The sequence below is a fragment of the Chlorocebus sabaeus genome, chromosome 15, assembly GCF_047675955.1.
Source record: "Chlorocebus sabaeus isolate Y175 chromosome 15, mChlSab1.0.hap1, whole genome shotgun sequence".
Lineage (NCBI taxonomy): Eukaryota > Metazoa > Chordata > Mammalia > Primates > Cercopithecidae > Chlorocebus > Chlorocebus sabaeus.
In genome coordinates this window covers 76910543-76927592 of record NC_132918.1, presented here as the reverse complement: position 1 = coordinate 76927592, position 17050 = coordinate 76910543, and the positions used below count along the sequence as shown (strand labels likewise).

At 35.3% G+C, this 17050-nt stretch overlaps 1 protein-coding gene across 1 annotated transcript in view; it reads right to left on the bottom strand.

Moving 5' to 3' along the window:
* STT3B (STT3 oligosaccharyltransferase complex catalytic subunit B) overlaps positions 1 to 17050 on the bottom strand; it is a 104996-nt gene that overhangs the window by 10121 nt on the left and 77825 nt on the right. The window contains exons 6-13 of the mRNA XM_008009357.3: positions 12596 to 12694; positions 10782 to 10928; positions 9839 to 9887; positions 8094 to 8248; positions 5633 to 5844; positions 3758 to 3945; positions 2527 to 2698; positions 1501 to 1674 (exon numbers count right to left, since the gene is read on the bottom strand). Of these exons, the coding sequence (XP_008007548.1) occupies positions 1501 to 1674; positions 2527 to 2698; positions 3758 to 3945; positions 5633 to 5844; positions 8094 to 8248; positions 9839 to 9887; positions 10782 to 10928; positions 12596 to 12694 (1196 nt within the window). The remainder of the gene's footprint in view (positions 1 to 1500; positions 1675 to 2526; positions 2699 to 3757; positions 3946 to 5632; positions 5845 to 8093; positions 8249 to 9838; positions 9888 to 10781; positions 10929 to 12595; positions 12695 to 17050) is intronic.

The window sequence follows — 17050 nt, the reverse complement described above, 5'->3', positions numbered from 1 at the left end:
TGAGGCTTTACTTCACCCCCATCACCTGACACCTGCATATATTTTCCCAAGATTCCTTTATTCTGCATCAGTGGCAATTACTCTTATCTTTTGTGCCTTCATCATGTAAAAGCACAATGCTGGATGTCCATCTTAGCTCACAATTTAGTAAAAGAGGTAAGACAGACTCTAATACAAAACAGCAGTGGTTCCCAACCTTTTTGGCACCAGAGACCGGTTCTGTGGAAGGCAATTTTTCCACGGATGGCGGGGGGCTGGTGGTTTCTAGATGAAACTGTTCCCCCTCAGATCATCAGGCATTAGTTAGATTCTCATAAGGAACGTGCAACCTAAATCCCTTGCATGCGCAGTTCACAATACGGTTTGTGCTCCTATGAGAATCTAACGCTGCCGCTGGTCTGAGAGCAGGCAGAGCTCAGGTGGCAATGCTCGCTCACCTGCCCCTCACCTCCTGCTACGTGGCCCAGTTCCTAACAGGCCACGGACCAGAGCTGGTCCGCGGCCTGGGGTCTGGGGACTCCTGCAAAACAGGTATAAATAATTTGGTGATGAGTACAGACGTTGAGTACACCAGAAAAGGGCTTTCAGAGAGGGGACAAGTCTGTGGCAGGGAAAGTATTCCAGGAAAGGAACCGTAAAAACACATGTGTCAGGTGAGTCAAGGAAAGAAACCACAAGCAAGTTTCAGGGGCTGGAACATACTGGCAGAGTAGAAAAAGGTGGCAGAAGAACAAGAGACCAGCAAAGGAAGGCAAAACATGAAGAGGGGTTTACACTTTATACCAATGTTTTATCAGAGGTTGTCTATTTTGTACCAGTCCCTAGGCGGGGGCTTCAACTACTTTACTATAAATTCTCATTAAATGGCACTACAAATTCATTATCTTTGGCAAAAGATAACCTAGTCTGCCTTGGTCACCATTTTAATTCCAGATCCTAGAACTAGACCTAGTGCTCAAAGCATATTATGTTGAGTGGCTAAAATAACTTGCCCAAGTTGACAGTTTTAGTTTTAACTCATATCTGTCTGGTTTTAAGGTCCCTTCCCTTAATCTATTGACATCTTTTGGGCCTAAAAGTAACATGATCAATTTCATCTTATACTGGGAGGGAGGAAACAAGATAAGGTAAAGATAGCAATTTCAAGGTTACTATCTTATTTCAGGTTTACAAGCATAAGGGTCAGTACTAGAGTGGAAGCAATGGAAATGGAAAGAAAGGGATGACGTGAGAGGCTGTGAAGAGACGTAAAAGTAAGAAGTCTTGGCGAGGGACTGCTTCATAGGGGAGAATGGAAATATTAGTTCCATTTTGAGTTCAAAAAGTTTTAATCTAGGAAATGCCTCTAGTATCTGTAATAAATAGTAAAGTCAGGGTAAGGAACTAATCTGAGGGATAGGATGATGAAACAAATACAATGCAATTACCAGGATCAGAGAATTACTTGGACACAGTACCTGGAATTATCTTTCACATACCTGGAATTATCTAGTTTCTTACCCGAATGTCTTTGGGATGTTCCCCTTCAGCTATCCTAACCATCCAGAGAAACTTGTTGATATCATCACCAGAATAGCCAATAACCCCTCCAAAAATAACCAAAACATAATCTACATCTAGAGTCCTCATGATTTTATAGGCTGCTGTTTCATTAGAAGACATAGCTTTTCCCACCTGAAGAATTTAAAAAAAAAAGAGAATGTTTTTGATTATTCCCACATTCATAAAAATCAAGGTATATTTTTACTACAACATGGAATTCATCAAGAGTTTGTTTTACATGGAATTTTTTTTGCAGAAATGATTTCCTATGAATTCAACAAATGCACTGAAATTTATGAACCTCTCAACTATAATTTATAGTCAAAAATCAGAATACATGTTCTAATATCTTGCTAATAATTAAGTTCTATGACATTAACATTTTATGATGAAAGCAGGCAAGCTTAGAAGAAACAACTTCTCACAACCGCAGACCAGGGCTGGCCAGTGATCTTGCTAGCACACACATTTCTTCTCCCCAGTCTAGCACATATCTGATAATTAGCTACAACAGTAATACAAATAGAATTCATTTGGTTAAGACTACTCTTTGTATTTAAAATCTTTGAAGTACAAAGAGGTGATTACATTAATCCATGTAGATTCGTTGTTTAATAGCTAGAGGAACAGTTTGCCTATCCATAAAATACAGTGTATTTACTTTACATATTTGCAAATAATTTTTAGTTTATAACACCAAAAATACAAGCCAAACACTTTAAGTTTCAGATTTTGTCTAATTCTTTAGTAAGCTAAATTTATCATAAAATCTACCAGAAATCAGCCTGTAATTCTGAATGATACTCAGTACCATTCTTAAAAACAAAATAAATAAGCACAACTTGAACTCACTTTATGTGTAAAAAAAGTATTTTGAGAATTCAGCAGAGTACTTTTCATCCACATTTTTCCTAGTCACAAGTGAAGCCTGACTGCTAAAGAGTCAATAGAGATTTTTTAATCTTGTGTTTATTAAATCCTTACCAGTGCTATGTGGCTGTTATTCCAGGTGTTATTATCCACCAACGTAGTTCTATTAGCCATTCCAGCTATCTGATAGCCATAATCCCACCAAGACATTACTCGTGCATGTTCATCTGTATTTTGCCTTAGCCAAAAGTAAGCTTCTCTAAAATCATCTAAGATATTCCTGGTGCTGAAAAGAATCACAATACTCTTTTAAATGAGATGTCACAAATATGAAGAGGCTAACTTAAAATCTTGAGGTATTAAACCACTGAATGCGTTCAGATTTTAAGGATGGTAGTTATTAAATAAAAGCTTCTACCGATGAGGGAAAAAAAAGTGAAACAATGAAGAGCTAGACTAGTGTTATTCAAACTGTGTGTGTGTGCACAAACCACCTGCATATCTTGTATTTAAAAAAAAAAAAAAAGCAAAAAAAGCCGATTCTGATTCAGTAGTTCTGGGGTAGGGCTTATTAGTGTACAAGCCTAATAAGCTCCCAAGTGAAACAGTAGTTGAAAGCCATGGCAATACATAAATCAGCTGTTCTTACATTTTAGCTGCATCCGAATCACCTGGGTCTGTTAAGTCACAGACTGCTAGGCCCCAGCCCCAGGTTTCTAATTCTGTAACATTAGGGTGAGGTCAAGAATTTGCATTTCTAACAAGTTTCATGTTAATGATGATGCTGTGCGTACGAAGACCACACACATTTGAGAAAAACTGATGTATATGATTATGCATGCAGAAATACTCTGGAAAAGAGCATGAAATACAATGATTACTACCAATGGCACTAAGGTGAAGGAGAGGACAAAGAAAGGTAGATTCAAATACAGAGCTTCACAGAGAGCAGAAGGCAGAGGCTGGCGGGGGCGGGGGAGAGTGCACAGGGATGGTTAACAGGTACAAACACAACAGGGTGATTACAGTAAAATATAATTTAATTGTACATTTACAAATAACTAAGACTGTAACTTGATCATTTGTAACTGAAAGGATAAATACTTTAGGGGATGGAAACCCCATTTTACACGTGATTATTACACATGCCTGTACCAAAAGACATAAATAGAATGTACCCCATAAAATATGTATTTACTATGTACTTACAAAAATTAAAAAATTAAAAACAAAAAAACAAATGCAGAATCTCACAAACAACATTCCATTTTTTAATTATATCCTTTGAGACAAAGAAAAAGAAGTGTAAGTATAAACTGTTTTTGTATCTGAGTTATTTTCTTACCCATCATGATTGTATGAGGCCAGGACTACACTTGGACTAGAGTAAGCATTGCTTGTGACCCAGGTACAGTGGACAGCAAACATCATCAATAGCATCAGCATCAACATGGTGACAATGCTTTTTATATTAGGGCCTAATCCCTCTTCAGTTTTTTCCTGTTCAGTTACATGTTTCCTCACTTTACCTGCCTGAAGATATTTAAAAAATTGGTTAGACAAATTCATTATTTGACTTGTTTCATTAAGACACTTGATGGAAAAAGTTGGGAGACTGTTTATCAATTTAATTCTATGACTCAGAAAATGTATAACCATCAGATATTCTGATGTGGGTGATGGAGTGTTTTCTAAAGTCAAATGTGAATCAGGTTTCCTGGGAATATACCAATCCAGAAGCTGGTCATAGAGCAAAATAATTATCTACAGTAAGAAGCTGCTTTCAAACCCAGTTGTCCTTACACTTAAATACAAAGGAGATTAACCAAACGACCCCATTCTAGTGAAATCCTAATATGTAAATTCTTATAAAATCTTAATTCCACATCCTGAAAATGGCAATGCTCAGCTATAATTGTGACCATGTACCATTTTAGTACAGGAAAAAACTGCATTAACAGAATCAGTCTTCCAATCTCCAAATCCTAAAACCAACAGACTTGTTAAAACTACGATTATCTTAAAAAATCAACTTCCCCAACAAAAAAGGGAAGAGAGAATATAAAAAGTCACAATTTCTAAATTTCAAGGCTGGTTAAGAAATCACAAAGCAACAACAAAAAAAATCCAACGATAACAACAAACACAAAAATCAGGAATGTGGGCTTATTAACACAAATCTTGACAAATTAAATTCATCTTACAGAAGGAAAGAATTTCAAAGTTAATACCGATACTGGGAAGTTTAATTTCTTATTGGTATTTTAAAACCTAGGCAATATTCAAACAGCAAAGTTTAATATGTCATCCAAGACAAGTGCTCTAATTCTTACAAGTCCTTTTCACACTTGCACCAACTGAGAAACTATGGATTAAAAACAAATTACCTTGTATTGGCCGGTTACAGATTGCTAACGAACTGGAGGGTTTTTAAAAACGCATTTTGCGCCGGGCGCGGTGGCTCAAGCCTGTAATCCCAGCACTTTGGGAGGCCGAGACGGGCGGATCACGAGGTCAAGAGATCGAGACCATCCTGGTTAACACGGTGAAACCCCGTCTCTACTAAAAAATACAAAAAACTAGCTGGGCGAGGTGGCGGGCGCCTGTAGTCCCAGCTACTCGGGAGGCTGAGGCCGGAGAATGGCGTGAACCCGGGAGGCGGAGCTTGCAGTGAGCTGAGATCCGGCCACTGCACTCCAGCCTGGGCAACAGAGCTACACTCCGCCTCAGAAAAAAAAAAAAAAAAAACAAAAAAACGCATTTTGCTCCCACCATTTTACTGTTCACCCAACCAAATATCACTTCCAAAATATTTTGGAAGTATGCACTGAGTATGGACCTGAAGAATAAGCACCTGTCTGTCCACACGGTTTCAGAAGGGTTTACAGTGCCAAATATTATGTAATTTAGTAGAGCATCAAGTTTTTGCTCTCAAAAATGGAAGGGTATATTAACAAGGATATATATCTTAAGTATTCAGATAACAAATGACCAAAAAGAAGTAAGAATTCCTTCTCTGATTACATTCTATTTTCTAACTCTGGGCTAAAAGACTGACCAGGATTCACATTTTGAGGCAAACAGTGAAGACCAACTAGAAAAGTCACAGTTTGTCAAAATCATCATTTAATAACATTTCTTGATATGTATAGTTCTTACTGTGGTAGAAAAATTAAGAAAGTACATAGACAATTTAAAGGCCTTACTTTAGATTCCCCACCTTATCATACAAATTTCCTGGATTTCTTTTGTCATCCTCATCACTGCTGTCCTCCACAGGTGGATTTTCCCTTTTCATGTCATCCCCCAAATAGTGCTCAAAAACATTTGAAAAGGCAATTGCAGACAGCATACACACGACTGGAGTCAAAGTCAACATCAGTCGCACCATCACTCCAGCAAAGTAGACAGCACTGATTGCATATAGAGCAACTGCAAAGACAAATTCTCTTACAATATGTCGGAGGGAAAAAGTTCCCAGGAAAACTGAACTAGATACTTAAAACCACACTATAAAACCAATCTGGAATTATATAAATGTCTCACAAACGATCTAATTGTTTCTAAATTGATACTACTGACCAACTGATTAATTAGCCACATTTAGAAATTATAGCTCGTGTTCACTAAATAAAATCTACATATCCACAGTTTAGAAAAATGTATATTATTCTAATTTAATTAGTTACGAAGAATTAGACTTAATTCATTATTTGTCAATAACATCATAAAAAATCCATAGCTGGCAGATAAAAACATATCTGTGCATGATATCACCAGGCAAAATAAATATATAGATTTTAAATCTATAAAAAACCAGTGCCAAAATCTGGCATGAAGCCTGCTTTAAAACAAAAACAGGATGAGAAGAACATAAGTTATTAATCAAAGGAGGAACCGGCAAAGTTACTGCCAAGAAACTTAAAAAAATTTTTGAAACAAATTTCCAATAGCCAGAACTTTCTGGATAACGTGCTAATAACCACAGGAAAAGGCTCTATTTCTGGCTGAAGGCTATGTATGACTTTACAAATTCAGTGAGTCACGTGAGCTATCTTATCTGACGCTAATTTTTTTCTGACTAAAAAGTATATCACATCATATTCTTAACTGTGTATCTCCATGAATTTGTATATATACACACCTGTGTAACTACAACCCATAATGATATAGAACATTTTTATATGTCCTCATGCCTCTTCTCAGTCAATAACTATCCCCTCCCCTACAAAGAAAGGTAACCACTATTTAGACTTCTAAAGAATTAGTATTCTTTATTCTTGAACTTTACAGGAATGTAATCACATAAAAATGTTCTCTTTTGTATTGGTTTCTCTTAATTCCCCATCCTGTTCTTTTATTGATTGCTGTGTTGTATTCCACTACAGATATATAAAAATTTATTCATTCTACTGCTGATGACTTTGGAATATTTACCATTAGAGGTTACTGTAGATAAAATTACTAGTGCATTCTTACACAAGCCTTCTGGTAGATATATGCACTCACTTATCTTAGATATATACATAGGAATGGGATTACTGAGTCATGAGGTTTAAGTTAAATCTTCTTGAATGATGCAGTATTAACAGGGCCTTATCCAGGGTCCATTAACCTAGAGAAGAATGAGTGTGCCATCCTTTAAACTGAACCCCTACAAGTGCTGTTCTTTCTTTCCTGATTGATATGTCACTCATGGTCCAGGCCCCATAATTGTACAAGTTTCTAGCATTACAAATTACTGACTGGTGTGATCCTGTGCACGTGATAAAGCTTTTCTCAGTTTCAGTTTTTATCTTATACCAAACAACCATGGCATATTTCATGTGTGATTAAATCACATAGAAGCCTTTGATATCTACTTATTTTGTCCACTTGTATTAGAAATATCAAATCCTAAATACTTGGCTTTTAAATATTTTGTATTTCAAGTCTTATTAGTTGGAAATATACAAATCTATCAATGAAGAGGATGTTTACTGAAAGGTGATCCTTATTCCGTTATAAAATGGACTTTGCTCTGAAATCTGGAAGATGAATGTCCCTAAAAGCTTCTTCCTAAATAAAATTTTACTCAGAAAATAAAGTCAAGGCTATTGTCAACAAAGTTAAAATTTTCAGTTCTCAAACACAAACTATAACATTAACCTCTCAGAAACCATAATATACTAGTCCTAAATTAAAACAATCAAAATACTTAATACAAATTCAATGTTTTTTTTTTTTTTTTTTTTTTTGAGACAGAGTCTCGCTCTGATTCCCAGGGTGGAATGCAGTGGCTTGATCTTGACTCACTGCAACCTCTGCCTCCCAGGTTCAAGTAATTCTCCTGTCTCAGTCTCCTGAGTAGCTGGGATTACAGGCATGTGCCACCATGTTCGGCTAATTTTTGTATTTTTAGTAGAGACAAGGTTTCACCATGTTGGCCAGGCTGCTCTCGAACTCCTGACCTCAGGTGATCCACCCGCCTCAGCCTCCCAGAGTGCTGGGATTACAGGCGTGTGCCACCATGCCTGGCCTCTCAATGAATTTTTCTTGGTTAAGCACCTATGCAAAATAAGGGAGAAAATGTATGTCGAATATACAGAGTCAAACAAAGAGAAACAATAATTTAAAGTAAATAATCTCAAAAAGAAAAACAACTATTCCATATCAAAGTATTCATTAAAAACCTCTCTTACCAAATACTCTTTCATCGTTGATATTTTTGATGCAGAACCAAAGGCCTGCTGGGAAGGTACATACAAGAATATGTAGATCAAAGAAGAAAGACACCCAAGTCGTAGGTTGATGCTCAGACACTGATGCAATAATTGGAATGTGTATTTTTGCATACCTGGTATTAAAAAAGTTAGTATTGTTTACAATTACGTGATAAAACAGTTGTTCCTTTTAGATTAAGAAATCTTGTTTGGTTGTATAAATGGTACCTACTCCCTACCCCTTCTTATTTAAATATACCTTCCAAAGTAACCAGCTATACTGGATATAAACCTGTTTGGTCTATGTTGGTAAAACTGAAACTAATATGCCGTCTGTAAAATTGAGATAATTATCTAGATCCAGACGTAAGAATGTTGGCTCTGAATTCCAATACAAAAATCTCTGTTCAAATGGCAATTTGTTCTGCAGTTTAAGTCAGCATTTTTCATGTTTGCATCAGTGAGTCTCATTACCTTTTGGAATTATTACTACAGACTGAATATCCTTTATCTGAAACCAGCAGTGTTTCAGATTTTAGAATATTTGCATTATACTTATCGGTTCAGCATCTCTAATCTGAAATTCTGAAATGCTTCAATATTCCTTTCAGCATCATGTTGGTGCTCAAAAAGTTTACGATTTTAGAGCATTTCAGATTTTGAATACTCAACCTGCAGCAGAAATACTTTACCCAATAATTATACCTTACACAAAGACGATGCCTTGCTTGACACAAAGCTGGCATGGAGGCAAGTGAAGAAAATGGAAAGAACTGAAAAAATTATTACTGAAACACTCTGAGATTCTAAAGTAGTCAATTAAAGTTTAGAAATTAAGAATAAATGTAACTGCACAAGTTAACCTAGCAATTTAACCTAATCAGAATAACAGTCTACAACTTGGGTTATTCTTCAAATTCGTTAGTGATTCATAGGCTGAACTCCTGAAGTATGTGTCTAATTGTTAGTTCCAATCATTCATGCATAATTTGCTCATGTCCTTTAATTAGACCTGGACACAAGTCCTTCTGGTATCACATCAGAAAGCATGTCTGTTCAATAAATTTTTATTGAGCCGCCTGGGGAGTAACAAGACAGAACAGCAGAAACAGAGGAGGGGCATAAATTATAATCAATAGATGTTTTCTAATCTCCAAGAAATCATTTTAGAGACAAAAAGTTTTACTGAACTAGTCTAATTCAAAACCATATGTATTAACTCATTTTCTAACAGCACTCTAGAAAAACCCCACAACAGATATATATTCTCTGTTTCACAGATTTAAAAAACTTAAATCAGATGGTATTAGAAAAAAATTAAACTTTCTTCCTATCTATGGCAATTAAATTATAACACAGTATCCTCAACAATTCTTAAGAATAAAAAATTATTACTAAAGATGAAAATGTTACATGTTAGGTAAAAGAAAAATCAATCTTTAAATTGCACAAAGTTTACCTAAATATTCTTACAAACAAAACGGAAACAAGGAGTTGCCCATGCAGAACAGAAATACACAATGCACATTTCATACTAAAGGTGCATTCAAAACAGGTATCATAACAAGATAAAATACAAGGAATTTAACATTTACTAAACTAGCATCTTTGGTTCTTATAGAAATGTTGCCCAAGAACTGAATGAAGCACTGACAAAACAGATAAAAACAAAGGAAAAGGAGTATTTCAATAAATATGATGCCAAACAACGTAACTGCACTTACCCAGTATCCCACAACGAATAAAACCTGCCACTCCATGGTGCAATGTAACCTTGGAAGAAAAAACACAGAGGAAATTCATCTGCCTTTTTATTATTTTGTAAATCTCTTATTGCCTTTATGTTTATTGTTAATTACAGATAGACAAACTAATGTTCGAAGAATTTCAGTTTGCATTTATAGATGTATTTCGGACAGTTGGCAGTCAGAAAAAGTAAGGTAGTGATCAAATAAAAACAATATCCGTGGAGAATCCATTTCCAGAGAAACCCACTTGAGATAAAGTTGTACAAAGTTTTCCAATTCTCTTAAGCTTTTAGTTGACTAACAATGCTAAGGCATTAAACAAGACCAGATCATTAAAAAAAAAAAAAAGGAGTTGGGGGGGGGGCAGGGGAACGGAGTTTCTAAATGATCTGATTCGTATGCCATATCCCACCAGATAAATTCAAAGATGATTATAACACTCATGGCTTTTACATTAATTTGACAGAATAAATTTAGAAATAATTTAATTTGTTTCTAAGGACTGGTAAATCAAGGTTAGAGGGTAACTTAGAATCCAGAAGCAGACTGAAACTGATTCTGTTAGTAAACTGCTGAAAAGTAGGGGAGAAAGAAGGAGTGTGTGTGCATGCAAGAGAAAGTGAGCATATAGTAGGTAAATAACAGTTCTGATTTTTTCTTTTTCCTTTTTATAGTTTGGGCCTATTCATCCAGCAAGAGAAGGATGCTTCAAAGTAGATTTGTAAGAGCTTGATGCCACAAAATTAAGATATACTGTTCAAAAAAAAAAAAAAAAAAAAAAAAGAAAAAGAAAAAGAAAAAGAAAAAGAAAAAAAATCACTTTGTAGTCATACTATTACTCAGATTTTAGAATGTTAGGCTATTATTCTTGTATTGTTTGTACAGACAGTATTCACATCCCACAGGTGATAACACCTACCTGTATAAGTCAAATAGATGACACTAAGGAACACAGCACCTGCGGCTAGTGATACACCCAAAAAGAAAAGGGTCTGGAACTCTTGTTTTGTTAATCGGTCTCTCAGATACTGCAAGAAAGCATAAGCTTGCAGCAACGCAAAGACACCTAATTAAAGAAAAGGGTCATATAATCAACAAAGCAGTTTTCCAAGGCTATTTAAAAACTTTCATTTGAAAGAGCTTCTTTGAATGTCCTGTACCATTCGTATCAAAGACTAGTTATTTCATTTGGCCAACATTTCCTTTGTCAAATGACAGCTGCCCAACTAACACATACAAAAAATTTTGTCACTTTTTTTTGTTTTTAAATGATCAGACTCCTCACACATGTACCACGCCGAAGGGGGAAAAATTCCCATTTGAGTAACAAGCCTATTTAACACATTAAGTTCCTCCCTTTTCCCTATATTTTGGGGGGTTTTCTGGGGTGGAGGGAAGTAATTTTTTAAAATCATTGAAAAACAATTCTCCAATTTGTTTTGCTGAAGGATACAAAGACTTAGGACCAGGATAATCTTGATATATAGTTACTATTTATAACTGAGTAATAAGATGTGACCTTAATTACACATTTAGACAAGATTCTAAATTAGCATCAGGGCCCACGCCAAATTATGGCATCTTGGCATTTGAGAAACCAGCAGAAGCTGGGAAGTCTTTCTCATCTTTTCTGTTTGTTCTCCCCTGAGGCAGGTCATAAAATAATTCTCTGACTTTCCTGTAAGTAGGTTATAAGATCCTCATTCCAGAGGGGTCCTTCTACTACCCAGAGGAAAAGATGAAGACACAAGAGATACCAAGAAGAATAGGAACAAACAGGCTTTAAGTTCTTCCCAGTCTATTGCCATTAGATCATACTTCTCTTTGTCCAATCTTATTTCTACATGACTGTCCACTCTTCATCAAACCTAAGCATAAAAATACAGTTTCCCTGCCTTTTAAAAATGTTCACTTCTGAAGACTCTTGTGTCATGTAAAATTCATGCTTTTCTCTTAATCTGTCTCTTGTTAGAGATAACAATCTTTCCTCCCCTACATTAGTAAATACAAAGGTGAGTGCTAAGATATACAAAACTAAAGGAGTAATTGCAAAAACAGATTCTCAAAAAGTACAAAACATGATACAAAAACATTAAACATAAAACTTTGTAAGAATCTTCAACCATCTAGAACATTAATTTTAAAAAATAAATTTAATTTTAAGGGTTGTTTTTTAAAAGTCCATTTTACAATGGTTAAGTATCATCAAAGATTTAGAGTTTAGGAAATGTTGTAATGCATATGTGTAAAGACAGGTGACTGTGTATCTACACAGACATTCTATTCATTATTGTGTACACAACACTAAATACACATCTCTCTGTCTCAAATTACTACTTGGTAAAGAGACGACATCCATTCAGAAATCTAAGTATAACAGTAAGTTAGTGATTCTTAACTATTCTGGGAAGATGGGGATTAATTCAGACTCCACTGAGAATCTGATAATAAACTCTATAGAAACACCATGTCTGAAAGTTATATATTGCTATCTATATCAGTGTACAGATATTACAAATAAAATAACTACCCGCAGACTTCTAATGGGTCATGAACCTTGCAATGAGAATCTCTGATAAAATTTTTATCTACAGATTTCCCATAATTGTGACTCAGATTACTTTGGTTGTCACTGCAACAACTAAAATGATTAAAAACTGTCATCTCTTGGAAGACTGCCAATCACACGTCCACATATTCTTTAGAAGAAGGAAAATACGTATTTTTTCATACCTGCAGCTGCCATGTGTTCACTTGTTCTGATTGGCTGGAATCCCACAAAAGGTATCTGCATGGATAATATTAAACCCACAATGTAGAAAGTGCTATATGCTATAAAGACAAAATAGGAAACAAGGATAATTTACTACTACCATTAATTACCTAAAACATAAAAGTATATGTAAATCCTGTTTTTTAGCAAAGCATTAACTGAACTTAAGAACAGAATCTTGAAATGACTTTTATTAGATGTACATTTGTTAACCATATATTACAGACTGTGAATATTCTATTCATTTTCAAAAAAGTTAGTACTGTATTTTGCAGATCATTACAACAGTTTGTGAGACTCGTGTTGCACTCCTTTCCCAGAAATGGAATCAAGTTTGTTTTGATCTACCATTAGTAATCATTAATATGACTCAAGAAGCCAAGTAATACATACATACAATTAAGTAAATACCAGTCCTACTGGCATTAATCCAAAATACACATGACTTAATACTCATCACCACTGCCAGCATGTGAATACCTGCTACTGTCTCAAAAGCTCTCAAGTCTTTCCTACCTTTTTATTATCCCATAATACTCTTTGAATAGTACTATGAGTTAAATAAATTCATATGTCCACCAAGTTTTCTGTAAAGAACTAAGGACACAGAAGTCAAACCATTATATACACCAGCTACTGAATTTAGCATCTAATAAAGGAAACTCACTTCTTTTCACACTAAGTATATTATAGTATTCTCGTCAATCTAAATTAAGTTTGTCAATCTAAATGGACAAGGAAACTGGGGAGGGATTTACAATTTGTGTCAAATACTTGGTTTATATGCACAGACCACTGTTAGGCAACTGATCAGAGAGAAAGTATTTGAAGTCACTGAAACTAAAAATTCAGTAGAAATAAAGATAAAGCCCATCTGAGATAAGTCAACGTAAAAACTACTCCATTTATACAGATTACACATCATTTATACAGATTATACATAACTTAATTATACATCATTTAATGCATACCATTTAATAGTTTTTGGCAAATAAACTACTCTATCAAAAACAAAGATTGGGGGTATATTTAAGAATACACAATACACATATTTGTGTATCCTAAATACTGTGTAGCACAGACTACCGCACACACTTTCCTCCTTACTCAACTTAGATGAGAAAGAATATTGATTTGCTTTTAAAAGAAACCCATCTAGAGAAGGTAAGTTACGGGCTACTGGTTCAAATATTAAGTTGCCTCACAATCTATATGATGAGATGACCATAGTGTTAGGAAGACAGTAAGAAGCTCATAAATTTAATAGGAAGGACCAAAGTAAGTAAAGTTTCCATTGACCTCAAGCTAATGGAGGACCAGCTGTCTAGAGAAGACAACAGAAGTAATCCATCAGATAATGTTCTTTCCAAACACATTAATGTTGGAATGGAATTACCGTCTATGACATACCCAAATCCAAATGTAATCAAAGTTAAATAAGAATTTCCCCATCACATGACCTGAAATGTCTACAAATTACAAATCAGCTTGTTGAAGCCCTGATAAAGGAGAGTTACAGAGGCAGAAGAAAAAAAAAAAAAACCATGCATACTAACGTATAAAGAAAATTAAAAACTGAGAACAAGATCACTATGTAATCCTGAACAACTACTTAACAGCAAAAGCTTCAGTTTCCTCACTATAGAATATGGGTTGGACAAGACTTGTAGATCCCTCCCAACAATTATAAACTAATATTCTATTAACAACAGGCCTTTCAGATATCCAGAGCTGAGAAGTCAAACCCTAGACAAACACAGAATACACAAAGGCACAACTAGAAATTGACTACGCCTGAGAAAACTTATGTCATTTATGTTTTTATTATAGCTAAGTCCACTTATGTTGAAACACCACAACCACCTCTGAAACTGGATTTCTTTATTCTAAGTACAAATAAACATTGAACGCTGTAACACTGTCACAGAATTTAGATTCAGCATAAGAAATGATACAAACTGAATGAAAAAGCCCTCTTAAAAAACTGAGGTGAAAGTCACACTACATAACCATTTTAGAGAGAACAATTCAGGGGTATTGAGTACACTCACAAGGTTGTGCAACCACTACCCCTCTATAGTCCCAAAGAATTTTCATTGCCCCAAAACAAAACCCTACACTCATTAAGCTCTTACTACTACACATTCTCTCCTATTTCCGCCCATGCTAACCACAAATCTGCATCTGTCTGTATGGATAACTGGTTCAATCCCAAAGGTAATAGGTGTTGTTTTTGTCTTAAAGTAAAAAGTGAAGAAGTTTCCACCCTATTTATTTCCCTTTAAGTCACATTCTCCAGAAATAATCACTAGCAGGTATATGGGTACACAAATATATATTCATACTCATATTCATTCATACTTTCTCTCTCTTCAAATGGAGCCACACTTTGCTTGACAATGTAAAAATTTTAGCAATCACATTTGGTAACTACAGATGAAGTTTCCTCTTAGACATTTGCTCAAATTCATTTCCAGGCATATTGGAAAAGAAGTGTAGACCTGACAATACTCTCAATTGAGCACTTTCATGCAACTTCTCAGAGACATTTACTGTCATTAGTAAAGCAGAAAACACTTTATACAGAAGCAAACGCACTGGAGATTAAGTTAATAGTAAAAGTGATGGAGAGTTCAAGAAAAAAAGAAAATATCAGGAAATGAAAAAGCCCAGGTGGGACTTTAATTTGTATTATTTGGTAAACATAGGTTAATGCTAAATAAACTAATAGAAACAGACAAGTTTTAGACAGTATTTTACCTTGAAACTTCCTCTATCCCAATTAGTCTCATTCATACCTACTTACCAGCACCAATGAAACAAATTTGATAAATATGGTATCTGCAACATTCCAAACATAAGCATTTACTTTTAAAAGAACTGGACCCAAGTCCCTATTTTTTGCATTTTTTGGATCACTGATCCTGAGATGTTTACATATTGGAGATACATGTTTTATGTGATAGCACTCTTCAGTACACGGATAGACTGTTTGAACATCCCTTATCTAAAATGCTTGGGACCAGACGTTTTTTGGACTTTTGGAATACTTGCATTATACTCAACAGTTGAGCATACCCAAACTGGTGATGCAAAACAGGAAACGCTCCAGTGAACATTTCCTTTGAGCATCAAATTGGCGCTCAGAAAGTTTTGGATTTTCAAATTAGGCGTACTCAACCTGTACTTCCATTAAATAAAGTTGAAGATTGCTTGCCAGATAATATGTCAAATACCACAAATACCTTGCTTAATACTGACTGCTCTGCTTGAATTTGTAAAATTACACATATATTGCTATACCTCAATTTAAATCTCATTTATAAATCTACATTTTAAGACACAGAAAATAAGAAATGAGATACATTTGAGTAAAAGAAATGGTGAAGTAACTCAATTCTTAAAAATAAACACAATCTTGGCCAGGCGCGATGGCTCACACCTGTAATCCTAGCACTTTGGGAGGCTGAGGCGGGTGGATCACTTGAGGTTGGGAGTTCGAGACCAGCCTGACCAACATGGAGAAACACTATCTCTACTAAAAATACAAAAATTAGCTGGGCATGGTGGCATATGCCTGTAATCCCAGCTACTTGGGAGGCTGAGGTACGAGAATCGTTTGAACCGGGGAGGCGGAGGTTGCAGTGAGCCGAGGAGATCGCATTGCACTTCAGCCTGGGCAACAAAAGTGAAACTCTATCTCAAAATAAATAAATAAACACAATCTCCACTGCAAAATGAAAACATACGCTTTTTGCCAGACGTTGTACTATAGCATCTAATACATGTTCAGAAATTACCCCTTCAATTTATGCATTTAAACATTAACTTTAGTATGGTCAATATATTCTAAAAGCAGAAAATCTTAAGATCAATCCTATCCTCTAAGAGTCAGATAAATTGGTAAAAATCAGAGATGTAAACAAATAACCATAATATTAGGAAGGAAGGTCATGTGACATTTGGTGGAGGGTAAGGCTCTATAAAACTTAAGATCTCTTCTCTTCTTGACACGGACAATGAAGAGGTAATTAATGTCTGGTACTGCTCTCTAGTGTTCTCACAAGACCTCAACAAGACAAACCCATAGCCATCATTCTCTACCAATTCTCCTTCCAATGAACTCTTTAAGAACCCTGACTAAACTACCATATCCATCTATTACAACTTTCTATCCATCCATGTAAACCTACATTTCTTACCCTTCAAGTTAGAATAAAGCATTCCATCAAACTGGTGAGCTCTAAGGAAATGCATGATACCAATAGTGTTGTAAATCATTTATAAATCACATCATGAAAATGTTACCACACTGCCATCCTGTGGATGCACAGTTACTGGCATCCATTACTGCAGATCATAATTCCAATGTGTGAGAAAAATTCCATAAAAAATTACCATTAGAAAGATATGTA